We start from the raw sequence: 21623 nt of genomic DNA on the forward strand, positions 1-21623 counted from the left end.
TGGAGGAGGAATGGCGCAGAGAATGGACTCGTGGTCCATGGTTTTATTTCTTTTTCTTTTCTTTACTCTATCTCATACAATAAAAGATTTATCCTGATTACTTGAACTCCTCAAAAATGCGTAATTTGTACGTATAGCTTGACTTTTTTTCTTCCTTCCTATAAACTAAAAGTTGGATCAACAATAAGGGCCTTGGGAGAATACAGTAGACATTCCCCCTTGCCAGCATGGTTGCCTCTTAATTTACTTATTCTTTAAGCTATTTGGGTTCGGGTTGTGTCCTATGCACAAAAGGATGATTGATTTTTTTTTTCATGATGTTAACTATTGAATTATATATTTTATATTTTCTTTTAAATTCTCAAACTTCACCCATCCATCAGCATAAGTCATGAGATAGACCTATATTATGTTTTGAAAACTGTACAAAATGCGATTTAAGAACCCGCATCATAAAAAAAATCCATCATTTTCTACATCTGAAAGGTACGAATTGTACTCAAGCTTTCTTGTACCAATTTTTTTCAAAGTTTTGCTCTTAAACTATTAAACTAAGTAGACAATCATCAAATTGGTACATAATTGGACATATCTAGCACTATTTTTTCTAATGATTAAAAATTCATTAATTTTAGGTACTTTTTGTTTTGAAGTCAACCAATAGAATAGACATAATAAATTATAAAAAAAAAAAATTAAATTTTAGTAGTTCATTAGGCTTGAAAAAAATAATGTCCAGCAATGAGTATATCATATGCCGCATTCCAACATATCTGTTCTAGCTTAGGGGGATAAATCCTCATCATTTAATCGATTGCATATGGTCTCGAATTTGAGATGCGAGGAATGGATGTCAAGATTCATTCTAATCGGACTACTATCGTGGTAGTTATGTTGAACTTTTTAATACCGTAAGATTAACAAGTTTTTAAAAATAATAATAATATTTTTTATCGAACGATAAAAGTCAGTAGGATATCTTGTGGATCACGAAAGATACAGATTCCTATTGATCCCCTAGTCCGACCCATTGATTATTTAAGAAGTTGCCATTCATTGCCTTTTGTGTAGGGACTATAAATCTTATTATTCATTGTTGCCGAAACTAAATTTTTGTCAACTATTTTGAATGCTTCTTTTTTCCACGGAGATATCGTGCAGCACGAGCTATTTTAGTATTAGTATAATTTTTGAAAATAAATGTGCAAAGAAACTAATCAAGCCTCTAGTTTTTTTTTTTATATTTTCTTTTTTTTTTCTTTGTTAAAGATTTAATTGAACGTAGCAACAGTACTTTTGCAAAAAATTCGCCAGCTCATTCAAATTTTAAAAATGGGTGCCAACTGACGCATAAAAATAAAAGAAAACATTAAAAAAACATAATCATCCACCCATTTGGCTATTATAAATATAAGTAGTAACAATTAAGGGATTCTTTTGGACAAAATCCACCCTGCCTTCAGCCTTTGGAATTTTGTTTTTGTCTTGCATGGAGCAGGCTAACTTCCGATATGGTCGGATTGGTACCAACTCATGCATGTGGCCACGTGGATGGGCAGAGTAGGTTGTCGCGTACATGGTCCCGTCCTGAGCTCGGCCCAACCGGACCCGAATCGTCCAAATGGATTTCAGAAGATGTCGTCTTCGAATCGAGTCAACTCGACCAAATCAGCGCCGCAGTCATCGTCGAGGAAACCGCACCTCAACCCATCCCACTGGGCCCCACCATGCACCACTGGGATGACTCGATTCTTACCCTCGATGAAACAAAAATTCTTTGACGCACACGCCAAAGAAAATCGTTTGGAACGGGCTCTTTTATTTACCACATCTCCTGTAGCATGTATTTTAATGTGGAAACCCAAAAAGTATATTGGGACGAGACTTCTCTTATTAATAAAGTTTGTCCATTTTGTAGCTTTAAAAAATAAAAAAATGGCAATGCGTACGAGAAGATGAGGTGGTTGCCCACTTGACCGGATCCTCTCTTTTCGAATCCTCTCCTTTTTCTTATTAAGCCTTTTCTGCCCGTCTAAGTGATTTTTAATATAAATAAAAATAACAAATATATTTCAAAGGTTACAAAAATTTTATCTTTTTTTTATAAATAAAATTATAATAATCTAAAATATATCTCTAGATAAATTAATATATACTTTTTAGAATATAATATTCTTCAATATATGATATATGACCGGATGCTACATATTTCTCATATTTGTTATGTAACGATCAAATATATATCTCTAGGTAAATTAACGTATAATCTTCAAAATATCACATCCATCACTACATAATACATAGTCAAATGATGTATATTTATTGACTTTCGGATATATATAATATTGTAGGGTAGAAGGAAGTGTATTATTAGGCTCATATTGATTGTAAGTTAATAGGAACTCTAGCTTATATAAGAAGGGACCATCCTCCCCATATGATGCTTTTTTTAAAGAGCAAAATTGTGAGACTCATAAACCAAAGTGGATAATACCTTATGTGCTGAGTTATAAGTCTTTGACTGCAATAATGACGTATCAGGTAGGGGCTTATCCATACAACTATGGGGTTAATCCCATTCGTACACAGTCTATGGTAAAAATACCTCCTTTATTAGAGAGCTATGATAAAAATAAGGATAAGGGCATCTCCAGTCCATTATGTTGTGGTGTAAAAAGAAGAACATCATTAGTTCCGCACTAATTGTGAGTCAATAAGACTTTAATAGGAAATGACCATTCTTTTCATATGAGATGCTTTTTAAAGAATAAAATCATGAGATCCATGAATCATGGTGGATAATACCTCATATCGAGCCATAAGCTCTTGACTGCAATATATAGTATAATTTTTTTGATACATATTTAAGAACCATCCGATACATATCTCCAAATAACTCCATATGTGATTTTTAAAATATGATATTTATCAATATATACTTCATAAATAGATAATTCATATCTAGCAAATTAGTCATTCAGCAATCTAAAATATATCTCAGATTTTGTGAATGGATGATGAAAGGTTTGACAAGAAAAAAATGAAAGATTTGAACAGATAAATAACCTTGATGCATATATCATGATTTTTTTATTTTTTTAAAGTTATAAACGGACAAACTCCGTGAAAAAAAAAAAAAAAACCCGCACCTTTTTTTTTTTTTTTGACATGAAGGATCGTTTCCCCTCCACAACGAATCCGTTTATCTTTCTCCAAAACGATAGAAAGACGTTTCCCACCGACCGCACTATTAAGTCGGGGGGACCACCAACACGAACATGGCCACGTTCCCCTGCTCCGGCCTTTCAGCAGTTAAGCCCAACGACCATGGTCATTTTTGGAATCCCCGCGGCCATTTCCCGTGCCGTAGGACCCCCAACCCCTGAGAAAATAAGAAGGGCTGAAGAGCCATCCGCTTCCTCCACCTCTCTCTCTCTCTCTAAAGGAAGGAAAGAGTAGAAGAAGAAAAAACAGAGCAAATCCCCAATACTCCCAATGCCGGAGCCCCAGCATTACAGTGACTACGGCTTCGATCCCCAGATCGACTACTTCCAGGTTCATCGCCTAACTGCTCCCCATATGTTTTCTTCTCCTCATTCTAGTCCTCACTTTTCTTTTCTTTTCTTTTTTTTTTTCTGAATTAAAGGTGTTAGAGGAGGCCCGGAGACACAGCAAGAGGAGCGAAGCGCGGTCGCTGGACGCGCTCCACTTCAAGCTCCAGAAGCCCATCTCCAAGGATGACGCCAAGTCCCGGAAGAAGCGCCGCTGGTGGTGGAAATCCGCCCTTTTCTTCTGGAAGCGCGCCAAGGCCGGTGGCGACGATGACGTTGGGTCCGGTTGCCGCCGTCCAAAGAGCTACGCCTCTCCTTACCGGGCGGTGTCCGGACCGGTGTACGCGACGGAGAGTGGGGGGTCGACCACGCCGTGCCGCACCAGCCGGCCCAGCTCCGGGCCGCTGGCTGCGGCGGAGGTCGGGGGGGTGGGGCTCCCGTATCTCAGTCTTCGGGATCTCAACCTCGTTGACGGCCACCGGTTCTCCGCCTCCGCCGCCGCCGCCCCGACGCCAATGCCCATCTACCTTGTTACCTGAGTGCCGGCACCGTTCGATCTCTCCCTGGCTTTCGTTTTTATTTCCCCTTTTTTTTTGGTGGGTCATGGCTTGATCTCCTCGTTATTGGGGTTTGCTGTTTGTTTTTTTTTTTTCCCTCTAAAAGTGGAAACGTGAAGGAATTTGAGGCGAAAGTGGAGTATTTTTTGGCCTCATTTTCGTTAGCTGTCGAGTCGCTTTCGCTGTGCCATTCTTTCCCATTTGCTCGCCACGTCCCTCTCCGAGTGATCTGTTTTGGTTTTGGGTTCAACCTCCGCTCACAGGAATGAGCATAACCAACGAGCAACAATGCATTTGGCGGGTTGGTGCGTTCTAATTACGCGCGGCCTTGCGAACGCTGTTTGCGTTGGTTGGGCTGGATTCCCGGCTGGATCGGGAGTTGGGATTGCAATCAAAATAAGTTGCTGTGGAGTCAACGGATCAGGCTTTTGAATGATGCCTTCTGTAAAGGTGATTAGATTTGAGCCTTTTTCAGGCGCGGGACATGGTTCTCGAGGGAAGTCATATCATCTCGTGTTTGGGGCGTCAATATGACTAATAATTGCAATTATTTTAACAATAACTTATTGAAAAGGCATTAATATGTTATTATATTGGTTAATCTGTTTTACTCGTAATCATCTATCTCTTGATGTTTGTAATCCCATTATTATCTTGATATTCCTAATGTACTTTTTATAGAACAAAATAGAATAATATTCTCTTTTTACTGTGTTTATTCGAGTGGTAATCAGGAAATGTTGATACTTAAAAAGGGTCTTTTTGGATTTTACTGAAGAATCGGGCTCAAAATTTTATAGAATTTTTGGATTGGTCCAACACATTTTTGTTGCCCAGAAATAGCTTTACAACTTTTTTGTTTTCCTTATAGGATTGTGATCGATCTAGTTTATAAGCTATTTCAGGATGTTTTGTCTATCTTCCAGATAATTCTGACCCAATCAACAAATCCTACAGAATTTTCAGTTTAATCCTAACCAAAAAAAAAAAAAAAAAAATCCAGGCTCCAAAGAAAGATCTATCTGTCTGGTAATACAATGGCTAGGCAAACAGAACCTAGATGCATAACAATACCGACAGAAAACAGGCATATGGTGCACAGGGTGATCGAGTGGCGAGAATGCTGCGCTTAAAAAGACGTATAATGTCTATGCTTCACAAGATCGATGGCCAGGAAAATTGTCTTCGACAGCTGATACTAAACTTGATTTCAGCGAAACCTTCGGAGAACGACATAAATCTGGAAAATGGTGAAAATGTGAGGCACTACCGTTAAAATGATAAGCATGTTAAAGGGATATACGTCTTCTTAACAAAAAAAAAAAAAAAAAAAGGTGGGGTGGGGGGGGGATATACGTGTTAGCCAGAGAATGTCATTTTGCCTTTTATCTTAATACAAGAGTTCAACAGGATATTAGGATACATAACTTGGCCTCTCACTTCATAAAATAAAAAAATTAAAAGAAAAGAAAAAGGCCGGGCAGCGGGGACCGGCGGATGTAAAAAGAAAAATAGTATACATAATTTCAGGAGGGTTAAAAAGGGTAAAAGTTTACTACTGAACTATCAGCCTCAGCCCGTTAGCGCTGAAGACAAACCAAACTGTATATATAGCATTTTAAACTCATCGGTGATCATTGAAGGAACCACGTTCCTCAAGAGTTTGCCCCTCTCCTTTTGTCTATAAACAAGCTGCACCGAACACAGGTTGGTTCCACAGAATGACATGCTAATCTACATATGCAACAACATTTGCTTTGCAATATGCAGCATATAGCACTGCTATTTAACTTCTGAGATATGATCAATCTCCCTTGGTGTGCCAGAACTTACATTAGTCGCAAAGTGTTCCCGTCGCATGCGAGCTTCAATAATTTCTTCGCTGCAATTGGTAGCAGTACACATGGCCCTCCACACAGGAACCAACGTTTGCAAAGGAGGTTGCATTTCCTACAGGTTTCATTCAAGCTCTTAGCAGCTGCCCAGAATGCTTGATGTAGTAGCGTACTTATGAATAGTGACCTCAAAAAGTAACATAAGTCCGTCGCATAGAATCAAAGCCAACTCCAGTAAGAAGTTACGGGGAGTCACATTCATTTAATACGGACCTCAGAATCTTCTCAATCAGGACAAAGTGGGGCACAATTCTCCACTTACCTAAAGAAAAAAAAAAATGGTTTTAGAAAACCATGTAATAGGAAGAGCATGTCTGTAAGTGCAGGATGGTGGATGACTGAAAAAAATGAAGGCAGTGTATAACATGAAGTCATGGTTCAAAGGTATGGCAATGTAGAACAGTCAATTAAGTAAAGGTGACATCATGCCCGTAATTCTGTTAGGAGCCTACTAATTGAAGATGGTAATAGTGTGTATACGTTTTCAAACCATGACTAGCAGTATTGCTGTTTCTACCTTATTAATGCCAACTGAAGCAATGCAAATGGAAGCACACGGGAAATGAAAATGGAAGGATTCAATGAAATATCACACATGATACAAAGAAGTTCATACTGCATGCCTAAGATCACAATTGCCACAGGATAGGCAGATTGCATTCAACTTCTCCCAAATTCACAATGCTTATATATCAAGATTATTGCTTGGAAAGCCAATTCGATATGATATTTGATAATAAAATCAACCAAGTGCAGCAACACGGTAAAGTAGGAGAAATGAAAGTCACACAAGATAATGATGGTGGACGAAGTTGCAGTTGATCTCAATAAGCTCGATCAGTTTAAACTATACACATTTATATAACTATTGTTTCATCATATTAAGGGTATATTAACATGGGGATGTGCCTCCCTACATAAAAAAAAAAGGAGTTGAGAATTAAACAAAAATCAATGATGTTTTATTTATTCAATAAGTCCAGAAAAAATAATATTGATACAACGACATATTGCTGAAATTAACCTTTGTATCTTGATTAAAACAAGAGGTATAAATCAACTATGCACAGAAAAATATTTATTTTAGGCCAGACCAACATCAGTTTCGAATGCATGATCTAGATAAAAGTATAAAATTCCTCTGTAGCAAAGTTCAATCTCCTAGAATCTGTCTTAAATGGGTGGAAGAAGAGGCTGAGAGCAACAGTAGGACTACTCCTGTTTATCTGTACATGAAAATAAAGGTTCTCAAAACTTTCTGTGCTCTCTTAACAGCCACAGAGATAACTGCTACAATCAGTCAGTACTATTTGAAACCCAAGCTGTATAGAAGGAGTCTTGGAGATGTGCATTGTTGGTTACCATGCACTTTGGATCAAAGCATTGACTTTGATAAACGAATTGATCTAATAATTATCATGAGGAGAAGAAAGAAAGAGATAATATCAAGACAATGCAAACTTCCATGTACATCAAAACTCACCTCCAAAAAAGAATTTTAAGTTGCACTTCAAATGTTGGCATAATCAGCACAAACCATATGATTGAAATGAATTTTTAAAATCAGTAAACAAGATCTGAAGTGAAAGATCTGAAGTGGTATAGATATTATCCATCTGGATCCGTTTTCGTATCCGAATCAATTTAGATATGGACAGAAATTTGAGGATCTGACTAACATCCATACTCGTATCCATATTCGTGAAAGAAAAATGAATATGAAGATGGATAGACAACTATCCGATCCATATCCGAATCTACATATAACCCTATAAACTTTATATAGTACTTATTTAAGAAAAATATACCACTATATAAAAATATGATTAACTTGATTTATCATCTATTTAGTAATATTATTGATTCTGTAGTCATAAAGTTTAATTATCTAAATTATATCCATACTTTCAATATCCGAATTATATCCGTATCTGTTTAAAACAAATATGGATATCAATTTTTGCATCCGAATAATATCTGTATCCATATTTGTATTTGTCACACAAAACAAATATGGATATGGATATGCCAGTATCCAATCAGGTTTCAGCTCTACTAAAGAAGAATAAAACTAAGAATAGACTTCTGTTGATGTAAACCTAACACAAAGGCAAGTGCAATAAACTGAAACCATTTAAAAAGTGGCCCATCATTTCAATAGCATGTATAAAATGTACTCAATCGCACCGCAAATTTGCTATAGGCATGCTGGTTACCGTTTGCCACAACACCAGGTGCCATAGCAAAAGAATATAATACACAGCTTATTTTGACTTCTACAATATGCTTAGCTAATTCGATAAGAGAAGCGATATCAAGTGTGGAGCAAGATCGACATGTTCAAGAAAACAAGGATGACAAGGTTTCAACATATCACCTTTTTCAACTGGCTTGTACTGCACATGTTTGGCAAGAAGAGCACCCAAAAGAGTAGTCCAAAAAAGGTGGGAGACAAATTTTCCTGTTAAAGTCATGCCATAAACCAACTTCACAGCAATTACAGCAACATTACACTAGCACATGAGCAAGACTATACCTATGAAATCCTAAAACTAGTTTGGGCTTCTATTATGACAGTACAGTCATAGGTCTCATTCCACAAAATGCTACTAGTAATAAGGCAAATGTTAGAGTACATGAACGCAGCAGAGTGATAACTAGGTACCTTTACCAGTAAAGAAAGATGGCCAATAGCAAAAATGTGAGGATGCAAGCACATAATAAAAGAACCCATGTTCTGCGCCTCTTGATGAAGATATCACGAACATCAATTACTTTGAGAAGGCTGCTTCCAGTCGTGCTGATTCCAACTGTATTTATTATGAAAAATGAAAGATGAGGCATGCTATTCCGGTCAACGTGGATCCAGATTAGACTATCTCTAGCTTATACAGGTGCCGTGTATAACTGCAAAAGCTTGAGATGAATTAAAATTATAATCCAATCTCTCTCAACCAAGCTTCTATTGAAATAGCTCGCTGGATAAAGGAAGGCAGTGATATTTCCAGGAGATGATCTGTTTGATAAAGGCACTTAGCATTTCAGAATTAATAGAATTATATTTAGATATAATGCATGCACGCATACAAATTGTAAGTTTAATACAAATACTATCTTATTATGAAATAGTGAATTGCTAAAGATAACATGTGAAACATCAACAAATTTGTTTTGTCTGAATTCAAATATTATAGCAATAATTGCAAGATGGCGAGTGGCAACATCAGCAAAAAGTAATAGAGGAAATGATATAGAACCAACTTTCCTGCAGAAGTGTTGAAATGGTAGAATATATAATTTAGAAAGAACAGTTTTCACATTATAAGTGTTCATCAGTGATCAAATAAAATAAATAACAGCCACCAAAGATGGCATAAGCAAGTGATCAAAATACAACATTAACATTTCACAATGCTGGTCAATGACCATCAACCAAACAGGCACAATCATAACATCTAAAATGCATGGATTACACTGACATAATAATACTCGGTGAACTATGTTATCATTTAAAATATGTCAAGCCTAAGACTTTGCATTGTACATGGCAAATTAAGCATGTTGTTGCAAGTCTCTAGACTGATGTCGGTTGCCCGCCGATGTGAATCTTAGGTCTGGTTGAAAAGACACTTCCTCCGGGAAAATTTGCAATGGAAGCCCGCACGCGTCGAAGATGCTTCGATGGGGGGCCCTTCGATGCTTAAGTAAGCCAGAGCTTGAGAACAGAGAAGAAAGAAGAGAAAAAATAGGAGAAAGTATGGATATTATTCTCAATGAGTGTATTTTGCTTGCTTACCTTAGGATCCTCTAGTTATCTCTTTATATAGAGACGAAGCTATAGATTGGTATGCCTGAATCCAGTAGGCCATTAGACTCTAGTGTAGTAGGTTGTTAGGCCTTAATTGGATAGATAGTTAGGATAGAAAATCCATCCACTACCCTGCAAATTATGGTTGTTAGTTGTGGGCAGTTATCCATGTTTTGGAAGCCATTGGGAGATTTTGACAACTTGACCCTGCCATTAAAATGGCTAGTAGCTTGAGGTTGGCATAACACCGGGGTGCAGTTTCGATTTGGATTTGTGGCCAGTTAAATGCATAAAAGGTCATAACCCTCAGGGCAGCATTGTTTAATGTCCGGATCAATTTCCGTTATGTTATGTAGGGAGTAAAATGATGCTACGGAGCATCTTATGCATCAACATGACTTTAGAATGTCTATGTACTTGATTTGCTTCTTGCTGTTAACCAAATGTCATTCATGAAGTAAAATCTTCATTGTTGACATTGTATCATTTGGCGCGAAAAAAATATTTTCATATGAACAGAGAATTTTCTTGATTCAAGAGAATATAGACAGATCCATTCCAATAGTCATTAGACAAACACGATGGCAAGATCAGGTGCGCTAAATTTTTGATTATTGCCAAGATCATTAAAACAAATAAGGATATCAACATCGATGGAAGTTTCATGTGGGTTTAGGTTTGAATGTTTGATGATAAGCATATTTCGATCATAGGTCACTGATAAGGACTGATATAGTTCGAAGAAGCATTATTTGGTGAAGGTCCAGTCTTCTTGTGCTTTGGAGTTGACATGTTAATATCATGGATTTGAATAGAATAGTTTATGAAAAATAAGAATCCATAGAAGATGAGTAATGAAATTGAATGCAGATTGCTGATTTTGCCAAAAGGGGAAAATATAAATCATAATGACAGAATAATCTAAAGCATGGTACACCATATCAGTTCATACCAGTGCATATCGGGCATAGCATACAATACTGATATCAAATGGTATGCATTGCGGGGGGGGAACATTGGGTAAAGGTACACCGAAACCAACCCAGGCATATCGACACCAAGATGATATTAGTACAAGGTCTGGTACCAAGATTGTGAACCTTGATTTAAAGCAACTTACCTGAAATCCAAAACACAAAGGATTATGTTCCCTTGTCTCTTTTGCTAGAAGAACCCTGCCTTCACCATTTCCATCAGAAGATGGCAGCACATCAAAAACAAGAATGTCTGCTAGTTTTGTATCAAAAGGATCCTCCAGTAAAGCCAGGAACACTGGTTTCAATACAGCCCAGACCTATAAAACAGGATGCAATCAACTCATCAGCTGACATGTGACACTGATATAGACAAACACAATATAAGAGATGAAAACTATATAACATATACAGCAGCAGGGCTTTAGTTGAAGATTGTGTCACCATAGAATGACTGGGGATGACACACACATCTATGTATGATTGCATGCAGAATCATCTCAAAGTACATAAATAACATTAATTTTGGTGAAGTATTCAGACCATGTACTCACGCATTCAAGGAAAAAAATTACAGTGATTTTATCCATGATTGTAATACAGGATATGAGAACACACATAGGAATAACCTGTAATATTTTGCTTTCCTTTTTCAGTTAATAATGAATATGCAAATAATAAATGCCTGCAAAATCTTAAAGTTATGAGTCATTGCAACCTATGCTGAAATAGGCTTTTTTACTGATGCTAATATATACTGCAGGTTATATGTGACATTGTAACAGGCCTTAACAAAGTATTATAAAATCATAGCGATTTGCCAATTGAAACAGCAAACAAGAAAACTTCAAGATAAGATCATGAATCTGGTTTATTATGATCATACAACAGGTCCAAAATGTGAAAGCAGCAAACAAATTCCACATGCTCTGGAACCAAGATATCATGGAAAATGAAACTGTTCAACCTGTTTATCAGAAAATGTCATGCAACATTCATTTGTTTTTTCTTACTATTTTACTCGGTCCCTTTTTGAATAATTCCTTCATTTAAGGTAATCTGAAAAGTCAAAATACGATCACCTCGAAATGGAAACTATAACAGATGCACTACAATGAATTATTAGAGTCATCTTATTAAAGGATATTTCAGTTGACAGAGGAACCTAAACTAACATTGGAGAAAAGGAAAATTATAAGGACAAAAATGTAAAGCAAGAAGTGCATGATGGACACACTACAGCAGACTATAACGTCAAAAAGTAACATATATGCATTTTTTATAATAAATGGTGATCCTTAGTTTGGTTGCTAGGACCCGTGATTTAAGTTGCCACACAGCCCACACCCACTACAAATTTTTGATGTTGCTCTTGCACCAGCTTCCTGGTGCATCAAATTACCTTCGGCACCATCATCTTTAGTTGCTACTTGTTAGTATATCCAACTGCCAACCAACTTAAAAAATAAAAAAATAAAAAAGAGTTACTTAGGCCCTGTTTGGGATTGCTGTTGGCAGTAGAGCTTTTGGAACTTTTGAAAGTAGAGCTTTTATGAAAAGCTATTTGCTGTTTGGTAACCACATTTACAAAGTGCTTTGAAATTTTATCATATGTTTGGTAACTAAAATAAAAAAGTACTTTTGGTATGATAAAAGGACAATAAAAAACTTTGCATAGTATTGTATAGTAGAGAATAATATAATATTATATTATATATTAAAATATTATTATACTATATAATATTATTATCATATAATATAACATAATAATATAATATAATTATAATATAATTTATAATGTAATATAATATATTAGTTATAATCTAATGTAATAATAGATTATAATATAATATCATATAATATAACATATTATATTATATTATTCTAATATAATTATATTATAGTATTATCATATAATGTAATATAATATAATGAATTATAATCTAATCTAATAATAAATTATAATATAACAAATTATATTATATTATTATAATATAATAATATTATAATAGATTATATTATGTCTATAACATAAATATTATTACATTTTAAAGTATTATTTTATTGTATAATATTATTATCATATAATGTAATATAATATAATATACACTATAATATAATATCTTTATAATTATGATGTAATATATAATTTAATATAATATAATGGATTATAATCTAATTTAATAATAAATTATAATAAAACAGATTATATTATATTATTATAATATAATAATATTATATTATTAATAAATATTGTTATATTAAATTATATTTTCATAATATAATAATACTAGAACAGATTATATTATATATTTATAATATATCATAATATTAGTTTATTATTATATTATATTTATAGTATAATAATATAATATGATATAATTATGAGATTTGTTAATGAATATTTCTGTCATTAAAAAAAATTTATTTAAATCAAAACAGCTTTCCAATATTAGCCAGAAAATACTTTTGAGAAAAAATTTAAAATAAAATTTTTCTCAAATAGACATTTTCATCTTTCTGGCAAAGCCAAAACAGCTTCTCGATTTTTTATCACACATCACTGTATTACCCCAAAATGCTTTCTAAAGGCCAGAAAGTACTTTCTGGCACTCTAAAAGCTTAGCCAAACAGGACCTCAGCTTTTTTTCCCCACTTTTAAAATCCACATATCTCATTGTTTTGACATTACTTTGTATAAAAGCTTTAAAATCACTTTTGCTTCCTAAAAAATTTAGAAGGACAACTCCCTTGCTTCAGAACCATTCTTGTTCAGATTGCTAATGTGTGCAGTCTGCATCACAGAAGGCTGCTACCATGGCTGGCCAAGACGAGCCCAGCCAGCATATTTCTCAACTGCATGCACCCTGCTCATTGGACCCATGAGGAACACATTTCCACGTATAGCCATGTGATCACCAGCTGGTGCCCATCCAGGCCAGCAGCAATTGTAGCTTAAAACAACCCAAAATTCTCCTCTACATAGATCCCAAGGAAGGTTGTTGTCAGCAATGTAAACCATACAGCCTATTCTCTATTCACCAAACAAAGTAAATTCAAAAGGACCAATCCATGCTATCAAATCACGTAACAGATTAGAGATGCCAGCACTGCACAAGCCAGCAGCCTCTATGAGCCTCCAAGACTAGTGCTATCTAGGATAGCCTTGGATGAGCAGTTATAAGGCAAAGATAGGTCCAGGCAAGTTTCAGCATGTAAGAAAATGAGACAAAAAATGGTTTTCAGAAGTTTTAAGTTGTTGTGTATCGTATTTACGTACACCTTTCTGTCAGGCACTGCATGATTGTATCATGCGAATGGATCTATGCTCCATGTAGCATGTAGGCTTTTCCATAACTTAAATTTGAGAACACGGTAATGCTCTTGAAAATTTAAAACAATATGCAAACTAGTTAACCCAACTAAGAGGTTGGAACTTGCAAGATATATAATGAAATACTTTTTGCCAGTTGCCATTACAACAATTAAACCAATAGCATGCACAACATCTAGTATCATCATATTCCTTCTCAATTTTTGGCAAATGCTTCACCGTAACATAATCTTCCTTTGGCTTAGGTCCACACTCTGGTAAAAATGATGACCTTAAGACCTCCAAAAACTTGCAGACCTGAAGTTTACAAAAGCTCATAAATCCATAATCATGACAATGAATCAATATTGGGTCAGAGTAATGATTAAAGCTTTTTCTCTTTTTCTAGAAAAAAAAAGAAATAAAAGAGAAACAGAACTACCAAAGAACAACATTAGATTATACATCATAACTCAGTATAGATTAGTTGTGAACAAGGAATGGAAGACGTGTTCAACATATTACTTTGTATTGATAATTACAACATCCAAAAGAAGGAAGAGAAATATGGAAAAGCTTATTACTCAAAGGAATGCGTGATCTAGATAAAAGTATAAAATACCTCTGTAGCCAAGTTCGATCTCCTAGAATGTCTTAAATGGGTAGAAGAAGAGGCTGAATGCAACAGCAGGGCTCCTGTTTATCTGTTACATGAAAATAAAGGTTCTCAAAACTCTGTGCTCTCTTAACAGCCACAGAAATAACTGCTACAATCAGTCAGTACTATTTGAAACCCAAGCTGTATAGAAGTAAGGAGCCTTGGAGATGCGTATTGTTGGTTACCATGCACTTTGGATCAAAGCATTGACTTTGATAAACAAATTGATCTAATAATTATAATGAGGAAAAGAAAGAAAGAGATGATATCAAAACAATGAAAGCTTCCATGTACATCAAAACTCACCTCCAGAAATGAATTTCAAGTTGCACTTCAAATGTTGGCATAATCACCACAAACTCTATGATTGAAATGAATTTTTAAAATCAGTAAACAAGATCTGAAGCGGAAAAGACTTGCATTATTTCTATCTATATAACCTAGAGGAGAATAAAACTAAGAAATGACTTCTATTGATGTAAACCTAACACATAGGCAAGTGCAATAAACTGAAACCATTGACAAAGTGGCCCATCATTTTAATAGCATGCATAAAATGTACTCAATTGCACCACAACTTTGCTATAGGCATGTTGGTTACCATTCACCATGACACCAGTCACTATAACAAAAGAATATAATACACAAGTTATTTTGGCTTCCACAAAATGCTTAGCTGATTGAAGAAGAGGAACGATATCAAGTGTGGAGCAAGACAGACTTGCTCAAGAAAACAAGGTTGACAAGGTTTCAACATATCACCTTTTTCAACTGGCTTGTACTGCATATATTTGGCAAGGAGAGCACCCAAAAAATTAGTCCAAAAAAAAGCTGGGAGACAAAGTTTCCTGTTAAAGTCATGCCATAAACCAACTTCACAGCAATCACAGCAACGTTACATTAGCATAAATGATCAAGACTATGCATATGAGTTTGGACTTCTATTATGACGGTCAAGGATTCAGGTCCCTGCGGGATGTCCCATGAGACACTGGAACGGGGTACCATCTCATATATTGGGAAAAGACTGTCTCATTAATGTCCCAGCATTCCGATTGGGACGTCTTAGGACATTCTCTATCCCAAATATCGGGATGGGGTGGGACGGCAGCGCATCTTGCTATATGGAAAAACCAGAATAGTCCCATCGCACAGGATTTAAAACCTAGATAACAGTATAATCATAGGTCTCATTCCACAAAATGCAACTGGTAATAAGGCAAATGTTAGAGTACAGGAATGCAGCAGAGTGATAACTAGGTACCTTTACCAGTAAAGAATGAGGGCCAATAGCAAAAATATGAGGATGCAAGCATATCATAAAAGAACCCATGTTCTGCACCTCTTGATGAAGATATCACGAACATCAATTACTTGAGAAGGCTGCTTGTCGTGACAATTCCAACTGTATTTGTTATGAGAAAATGAAAGATGAGGCATGCTACCGGTCAATATGGATCCAGATTAGACTACCTCTAGCTTATACAGGTGCCATGTATAACTGCAAAAGCTTGAGATGAATTAAAATTATAATCCAATATGTCTCTCAACCAAGCTTCTATTGAAATAGCTCGCTGGATAAAGGAAGGCAGTGATATTTCCAGGAGATGATCTGTTTGATAAGGGCACTTAGCATTTCAGAATTAATAGAATTATATTTAAATATAATACATACATGCATACAAATTGTAAGTTTAATACAAATACTATCTTATCATGAAATAGTGAATTGCTAAAGATAACATGTGAAGCATCACCAAATTAGTTTTGTCTGAATTCAAATATTATAGGAATAATTGCAAGATGGCGAGTGGCAACATCAGAAAAATGTAATAGAGGAAATGATATACAACCAACTTTCCTGCGGAAGTGTTGAAATGGTAGAACATATAATTTAGAAAGAACAGTTTTCACATTATAAGTGTTCAGCAGTGATCAAATAAAAAAAATAACAGCAACCTAGGATGGCATAAACAAGTTACCAAAATACGGCATTAACATTTCACAGTGCTGTCAATGACTGTTAACCAAACAGGCACAATCATAACATCTAAAATGCATGGATTACATTGATATAATAATACTCAGTGAACCACGTTATCATTTAAAACATGTCAAGCCTAAGACTTTGTATTGAACACAGCAAGTTAAGCAGATAACCTGAAACAAATTTAAGGACATAACTAAGCTCCTATATGGCATTCTCATATTGGACGAGTGTGTGTGTGCGCGCGCGCGCGTGTGTGTGAGAGAGAGAGAGAGAGAGAGAGTTTCAGCACACAACATAATCTAGTAGATCGAGTGTCTGCTAGGTAGAATATATAATATGCAAAACAACAATGTGATACATCATTTTTATGTGCATGAAGGAGAAGGCATGACCAAGTCAAAAATACAAATCTTAGTAGATTAATCCATAGGATAAATGCATGTGGTACCATGACTCAACATAAGAAGGAAAAGTACAAGAGCTGATGAGAAAATTATTATACACCTTGCTGAAACCTTATTGATCTTCAGGTTATGAATAAATCACTCTTGCTACAATTACCACCTTGCTTGCTTAGAAAGGACAGGGTTGACAAACCACATGATTTGAGCTCTCAAAGAGGTTACAAATTTTGGATTTCCCTCATAGACCGTTAATTTGCTCTATAACACAACTATGGTGATTACATCATTTTTATGTGCATGAAGGAGAAGGCATGACCAAGTCAAAAATACAAATCTTAGTAGATTAATCCATAGGATAAATGCATGTGGTACCATGACTCAACATAAGAAGGAAAAGTACAAGAGCTGATGAGAAAATTATTATACACCTTGCTGAAACCTTATTGATCTTCAGGTTATGAATAAATCACTCTTGCTACAATTACCACCTTGCTTGCTTAGAAAGGACAGGGTTGACAAACCACATGATTTGAGCTCTCAAAGAGGTTACAAATTTTGGATTTCCCTCATAGACCGTTAATTTGCTCTATAACACAACTATGGTGACTGTAATAAGATTTCCACAACCTATAACCAATAAAAGATTTAACACTATTCCTAGTCAGAATAGGAGAAGAATTTCCCAGATAGTCCACAAAGTCTTTCTGCAGTGGCCAGCCTACAGTCCTCTTAATCAAACCTAGTCCTCAAAAACACCTATGAAGTTGCCAACTAGCCAAAGAATTGGTCCTACAGTCCTACTTTGACTTCAATACCAAACTAAAGCCTGCCTAAATACAAAGAAAAAAGAAAGAAAGAAGGAGGAAATGGAATACAAATAAGAAGTCCAAAAAGTCCGACCTGACAAGAAAGACTCTTAACAAAACAATTAGTCCTCTAGGGAACTAAACATAGAGTACCAACTTGATGCCTCATCCAAAAACCTAGGGGTCACTAAAGAGATAGCCGAGTATGTAGAAAAATCACATATCTTGATAGAAGCAGATGGATCGATGTCAAATAAATCAATAAAAAACAAGATCAGGTTCAAATGTAATTACAGATATAGTAATTGACAAAAGTCACAAAAATTATTGCATTATGATGGTGATGCAGAGCCATTTCAATACAAAATTACACACACAGTTCTCATTCAAGCAGATAAGTGACAAGCTTTCCATATATAGTATCATGACTTTAGCACTTTGATGACATATAATTGTTGGATATCTCCTCAAATAGGTACTAGAACAGAAAATGAAAAAGAAAGAGATATTAGCAATTAGATTTTGGCTAGCAATTAAGATAATGTCCAAAGTCAACACTCTCAAGATGTGCTTTTTTAATCATAATGTAAATTCCAATAAAAGAATTTTTCTCTTCATATATTTCTCTTTCTAATTTGACCTACCTGAATGTAGCTACAGCTGAACCTTCCCTTATCAATTAATCAATCAAAACTTGGAGGATGTATCAAATAATGTTAGCTAAGTTCAAAATATGACATAAATAATTCCAGAATTCAGTGATGTATTTAAAATGACTTGTATTTAGGATCCTCCACATCCACAGCTCACTTTTAGAACATACACCAAAAGATATAATGGGAGGATAATGAATTTAGAAACATAAAGCATGAATAGATGAGCCTCTTAACATAATGCACTAACCTAAATTGCTAAAAATGGTCCCAATAAAGTCTGAACTCTGAACTATCTCTTGGTTATTGATTTGTCAATTGTATTGGCAACTAGAAAAATATGTTTTAACTTTGTTCCACAAATAAATTCCCTGATGAAATACTAGATGACCATCAACTAGCCAAAAGAAGCATTCCATGAACTGTTATGCATTTTTTAACATGCCTGAGACAGGTATCTCTAAATAAACATAACTATCATACCCAATATAAGCAGCTAAAATTTTAGAGGAGAGTAAAAGTGCAAAACACTACATTACATCTAGTGAGGATAATGATTACTTACGACTGCAGAGGAACAAGTAGAATTGGATGCCAAGCTCAAAAATGCCAACCATTAGCACGCCAAAAATTCTGTGTGTTTGCATTAACTCGTGCAACTTTGACCTTCAGAAAAAGCTTGTATGCAGTCTCCACCTTATTCATCTCCAGCAATTTTCTGTTCAGTTTGCTATAAACAACCTTTCCAAGACACAAGCCTTTTTGCAGTGACTCCTCCATCACAAGCACAGCATTGTCAACCTGCCCTACATTGCAAAGTCCATTGATGATAAACTTGTAAACCTCCTTATCAGAAGCATAACCACTCTCTTGCATCTCCTCCCAGATCTTCAGCACCATCCCACATTTACCAAACCTCGAAAGCCTCATCAGCAAAAGCTTATAAGCTTTCATAGACAATTTACAACCTACTTTTGTACTTTTTTTATAAATCATCATAGCAGCATGAGGTGGTCCAAAACTACACAAAGGCTCAATGAAATCAGTAATCATGCCAGTATTAGGCAGAATTCCTTGGTTCAACATCTCATCAAACATTGCAAGAGCATCTGCCACCCTTCTAACTTTAAGGAAAGCACTAATCAATTTGTTATATGTATGAATATCTGGCAGACAATTCTTTTCAGACATATCCTTGTAGTATTGAATACACTTATCCAAATCTCCAACTGAAATAAAATTAGAAATCATCGCATTATAAGCCATGGTATCTGGAGCACAACCTTTCTCCTCCATCTTCTCAAAGACATGAATAGCATCATCAGTCCGGCCAACTCTTCCTAATGCCTCAATAAGGTGATCATATGTAACGTTATCAGGGTTCAATCCTTCAGCCATCATCATTGTCCAATAACTCTCAATTTTGTCAACTCTACCAAACTTGGCCCACCCACCAATGATTTCATTATATGACATGTTATCAGTGGGTAATTTTCCTTTCATTCTGTTGAAGAAAGAACTAGCAACCTTGACATGAGATCTACGACAGAGACACTTTACCAGTATATAAAGTGACACCGAATCAGATTTAGCTCCAATCTCTTCCAATCTACTGAATAAGTGAAGTGCCTTAAACACTTGTCGAGCCCTTACAAAGCTATCCATTACAATCTCTAAAGTTTCTGAATTGGGTTCGATCGCATTGTTCTTCATCTGAACCAATATTTCTTCCATAAACTCAAAAAATTTTCTTCTTCCCAATGCCTTCAGCATTACATTATAGGTTTCAACGCAAGACGACATATTTGGCTGCTCTACTGCCCAATTAAAGAACAAAACCATCGCCGCACCTCCTAAATTTCCCCTGTTCAATACATCTGCGAAGATATCTGCCGTGACATCAACACCGGTCGATGACAGGGCGAATTCGACAGCGGATTTACCTCTAAGTTTTTGAAGGAAAACTCCTCTGAGCTTCTCCTCAGCTGAGAGGAGGCGATCCCCGACGCATGCTGGAGGCGACTCTCGAGCTGGATTCGCCGCAAAAGGGCGAGGATTCGAGGTTTTAAGGTCGATCGAGAGGAGATCGGAGAGCTCTTCGAGGACGAGTCGCTCGGACACCATGGGACGTGATGGTTCGAAGGCACTTGAAGCCTCCTCGAGGAGATTTATGGAGAGAAACCGAGGGGAGAAAGAGGGAAAGAAAGGGTACGTGGTTCTGCAAAGAGGGGGGACAAAACCCAGAAATCTCAGGGTTCGAAACGCCATTAGAGGAGGAGAGAGATCGGTCGCGGCCGCTTGAACTAGGGCCGCTACACCCACAAAATTTGCCCAGTATCAGAATCCGTTAAAAATCTTACTATCCGAACGCATCCCAAATTACGAAATTAAATAAAAACCCCAAACTTGTCCCATTTAAATTTGGGACGCCCGCTGGGTACCCGAACGCATCTGATTAATCCTAACGTTTCGTTTGGATTGAAGGTACACGAGGATTACCAAAAAAAAAAAAATAATAATAATAATAAATTAATAAATTTTTATTAAAAAAATAAATAAAAAATATATATTTTATTTTTATTTGGATAAATGGATCAAGAAAGAATAAGGAAGTTTTTATATATATTTTGATAAATATGTCCTTTCTTATTAATAGATGTACTATTTAATGTTTATAATATTTTGATAAATATCTATTCTTTTTTACAAATATACTTCTCAAATTTATTCTCTTTTATTTTTTTTTTGACATTCACATGAATCTATTCGAGAATAATTTTAACTTTCTGAAATGTCCATTTCTTTTGATAAATATCTGTTCCTTTTTTTCATTTTCTTGGTTTCATGACTTAACTTTCTGATATGATGAATTTCATTTCTGGATCATATCCAACTTCATTTATAATAGCTAAAATAATCTATATCAGGTTTGATGATCGTTCTGGATCATCATCATCCGACTTCATATATCAGTGGCCATTTCTTTGATTTTGCTATTATAATAAAGGAGAAAA

The 21623-nt window shown here is 35.6% G+C and overlaps 2 protein-coding genes across 21 annotated transcripts; one reads left to right on the forward strand and one right to left on the reverse strand.

Moving 5' to 3' along the window:
• The first annotated feature begins 3404 nt into the window (after positions 1-3404).
• LOC105045143 (uncharacterized) lies at positions 3405-4272 on the forward strand. The gene is made up of 2 exons (XM_010923309.4): positions 3405-3555; positions 3647-4272. The coding sequence occupies exons 1-2, from the start codon at positions 3496-3498 to the stop codon at positions 4088-4090; spliced, it is 504 nt and encodes a 167-aa protein (XP_010921611.2). The 5' UTR covers positions 3405-3495; the 3' UTR covers positions 4091-4272.
• Positions 4273-5461: 1189 nt separating this feature from the next.
• On the reverse strand, positions 5462-20996 carry LOC140850912 (uncharacterized). 20 transcript variants are annotated; one of them, XM_073257745.1, is made up of 7 exons: positions 19175-20995; positions 16099-16368; positions 14721-14802; positions 14339-14416; positions 10932-11105; positions 8381-9019; positions 5462-6058 (listed from the first exon to the last, which is right to left on the reverse strand). In XM_073257745.1, the coding sequence occupies exon 1, from the start codon at positions 20875-20877 to the stop codon at positions 19210-19212; it is 1668 nt and encodes a 555-aa protein (XP_073113846.1). In that variant the 5' UTR covers positions 20878-20995; the 3' UTR covers positions 5462-6058; positions 8381-9019; positions 10932-11105; positions 14339-14416; positions 14721-14802; positions 16099-16368; positions 19175-19209. The 20 variants fall into 20 exon arrangements, with proteins under 20 accessions (XP_073113846.1, XP_073113838.1, XP_073113837.1 ...); XM_073257737.1 differs by lacking the exon at positions 14339-14416 and adding an exon at positions 15063-15117; XM_073257736.1 differs by lacking the exon at positions 14339-14416 and adding an exon at positions 15063-15117 and having other exon boundaries at positions 16027-16368.
• Positions 20997-21623: the final 627 nt, after the last annotated feature.

The sequence above is a fragment of the Elaeis guineensis genome, chromosome 5 (assembly GCF_000442705.2).
Source record: "Elaeis guineensis isolate ETL-2024a chromosome 5, EG11, whole genome shotgun sequence".
Taxonomy (NCBI): Eukaryota; Viridiplantae; Streptophyta; class Magnoliopsida; order Arecales; family Arecaceae; genus Elaeis; species Elaeis guineensis.

Bases quoted from the DNA above. Each gene is read 5' to 3' on its own strand.
- LOC105045143 (XM_010923309.4), top strand. From the start codon at position 3,496: ATGCCGGAGCCCCAGCATTACAGTGACTACGGCTTCGATCCCCAGATC. The intron at 3,556-3,646 runs GTTCATCGCCTA...TCTGAATTAAAG, and splicing joins CCCAGATCGACTACTTCCAG to GTGTTAGAGGAGGCCCGGAG.
- LOC140850912 (XM_073257747.1), bottom strand. From the start codon at position 20,877: ATGGCGTTTCGAACCCTGAGATTTCTGGGTTTTGTCCCCCCTCTTTGC.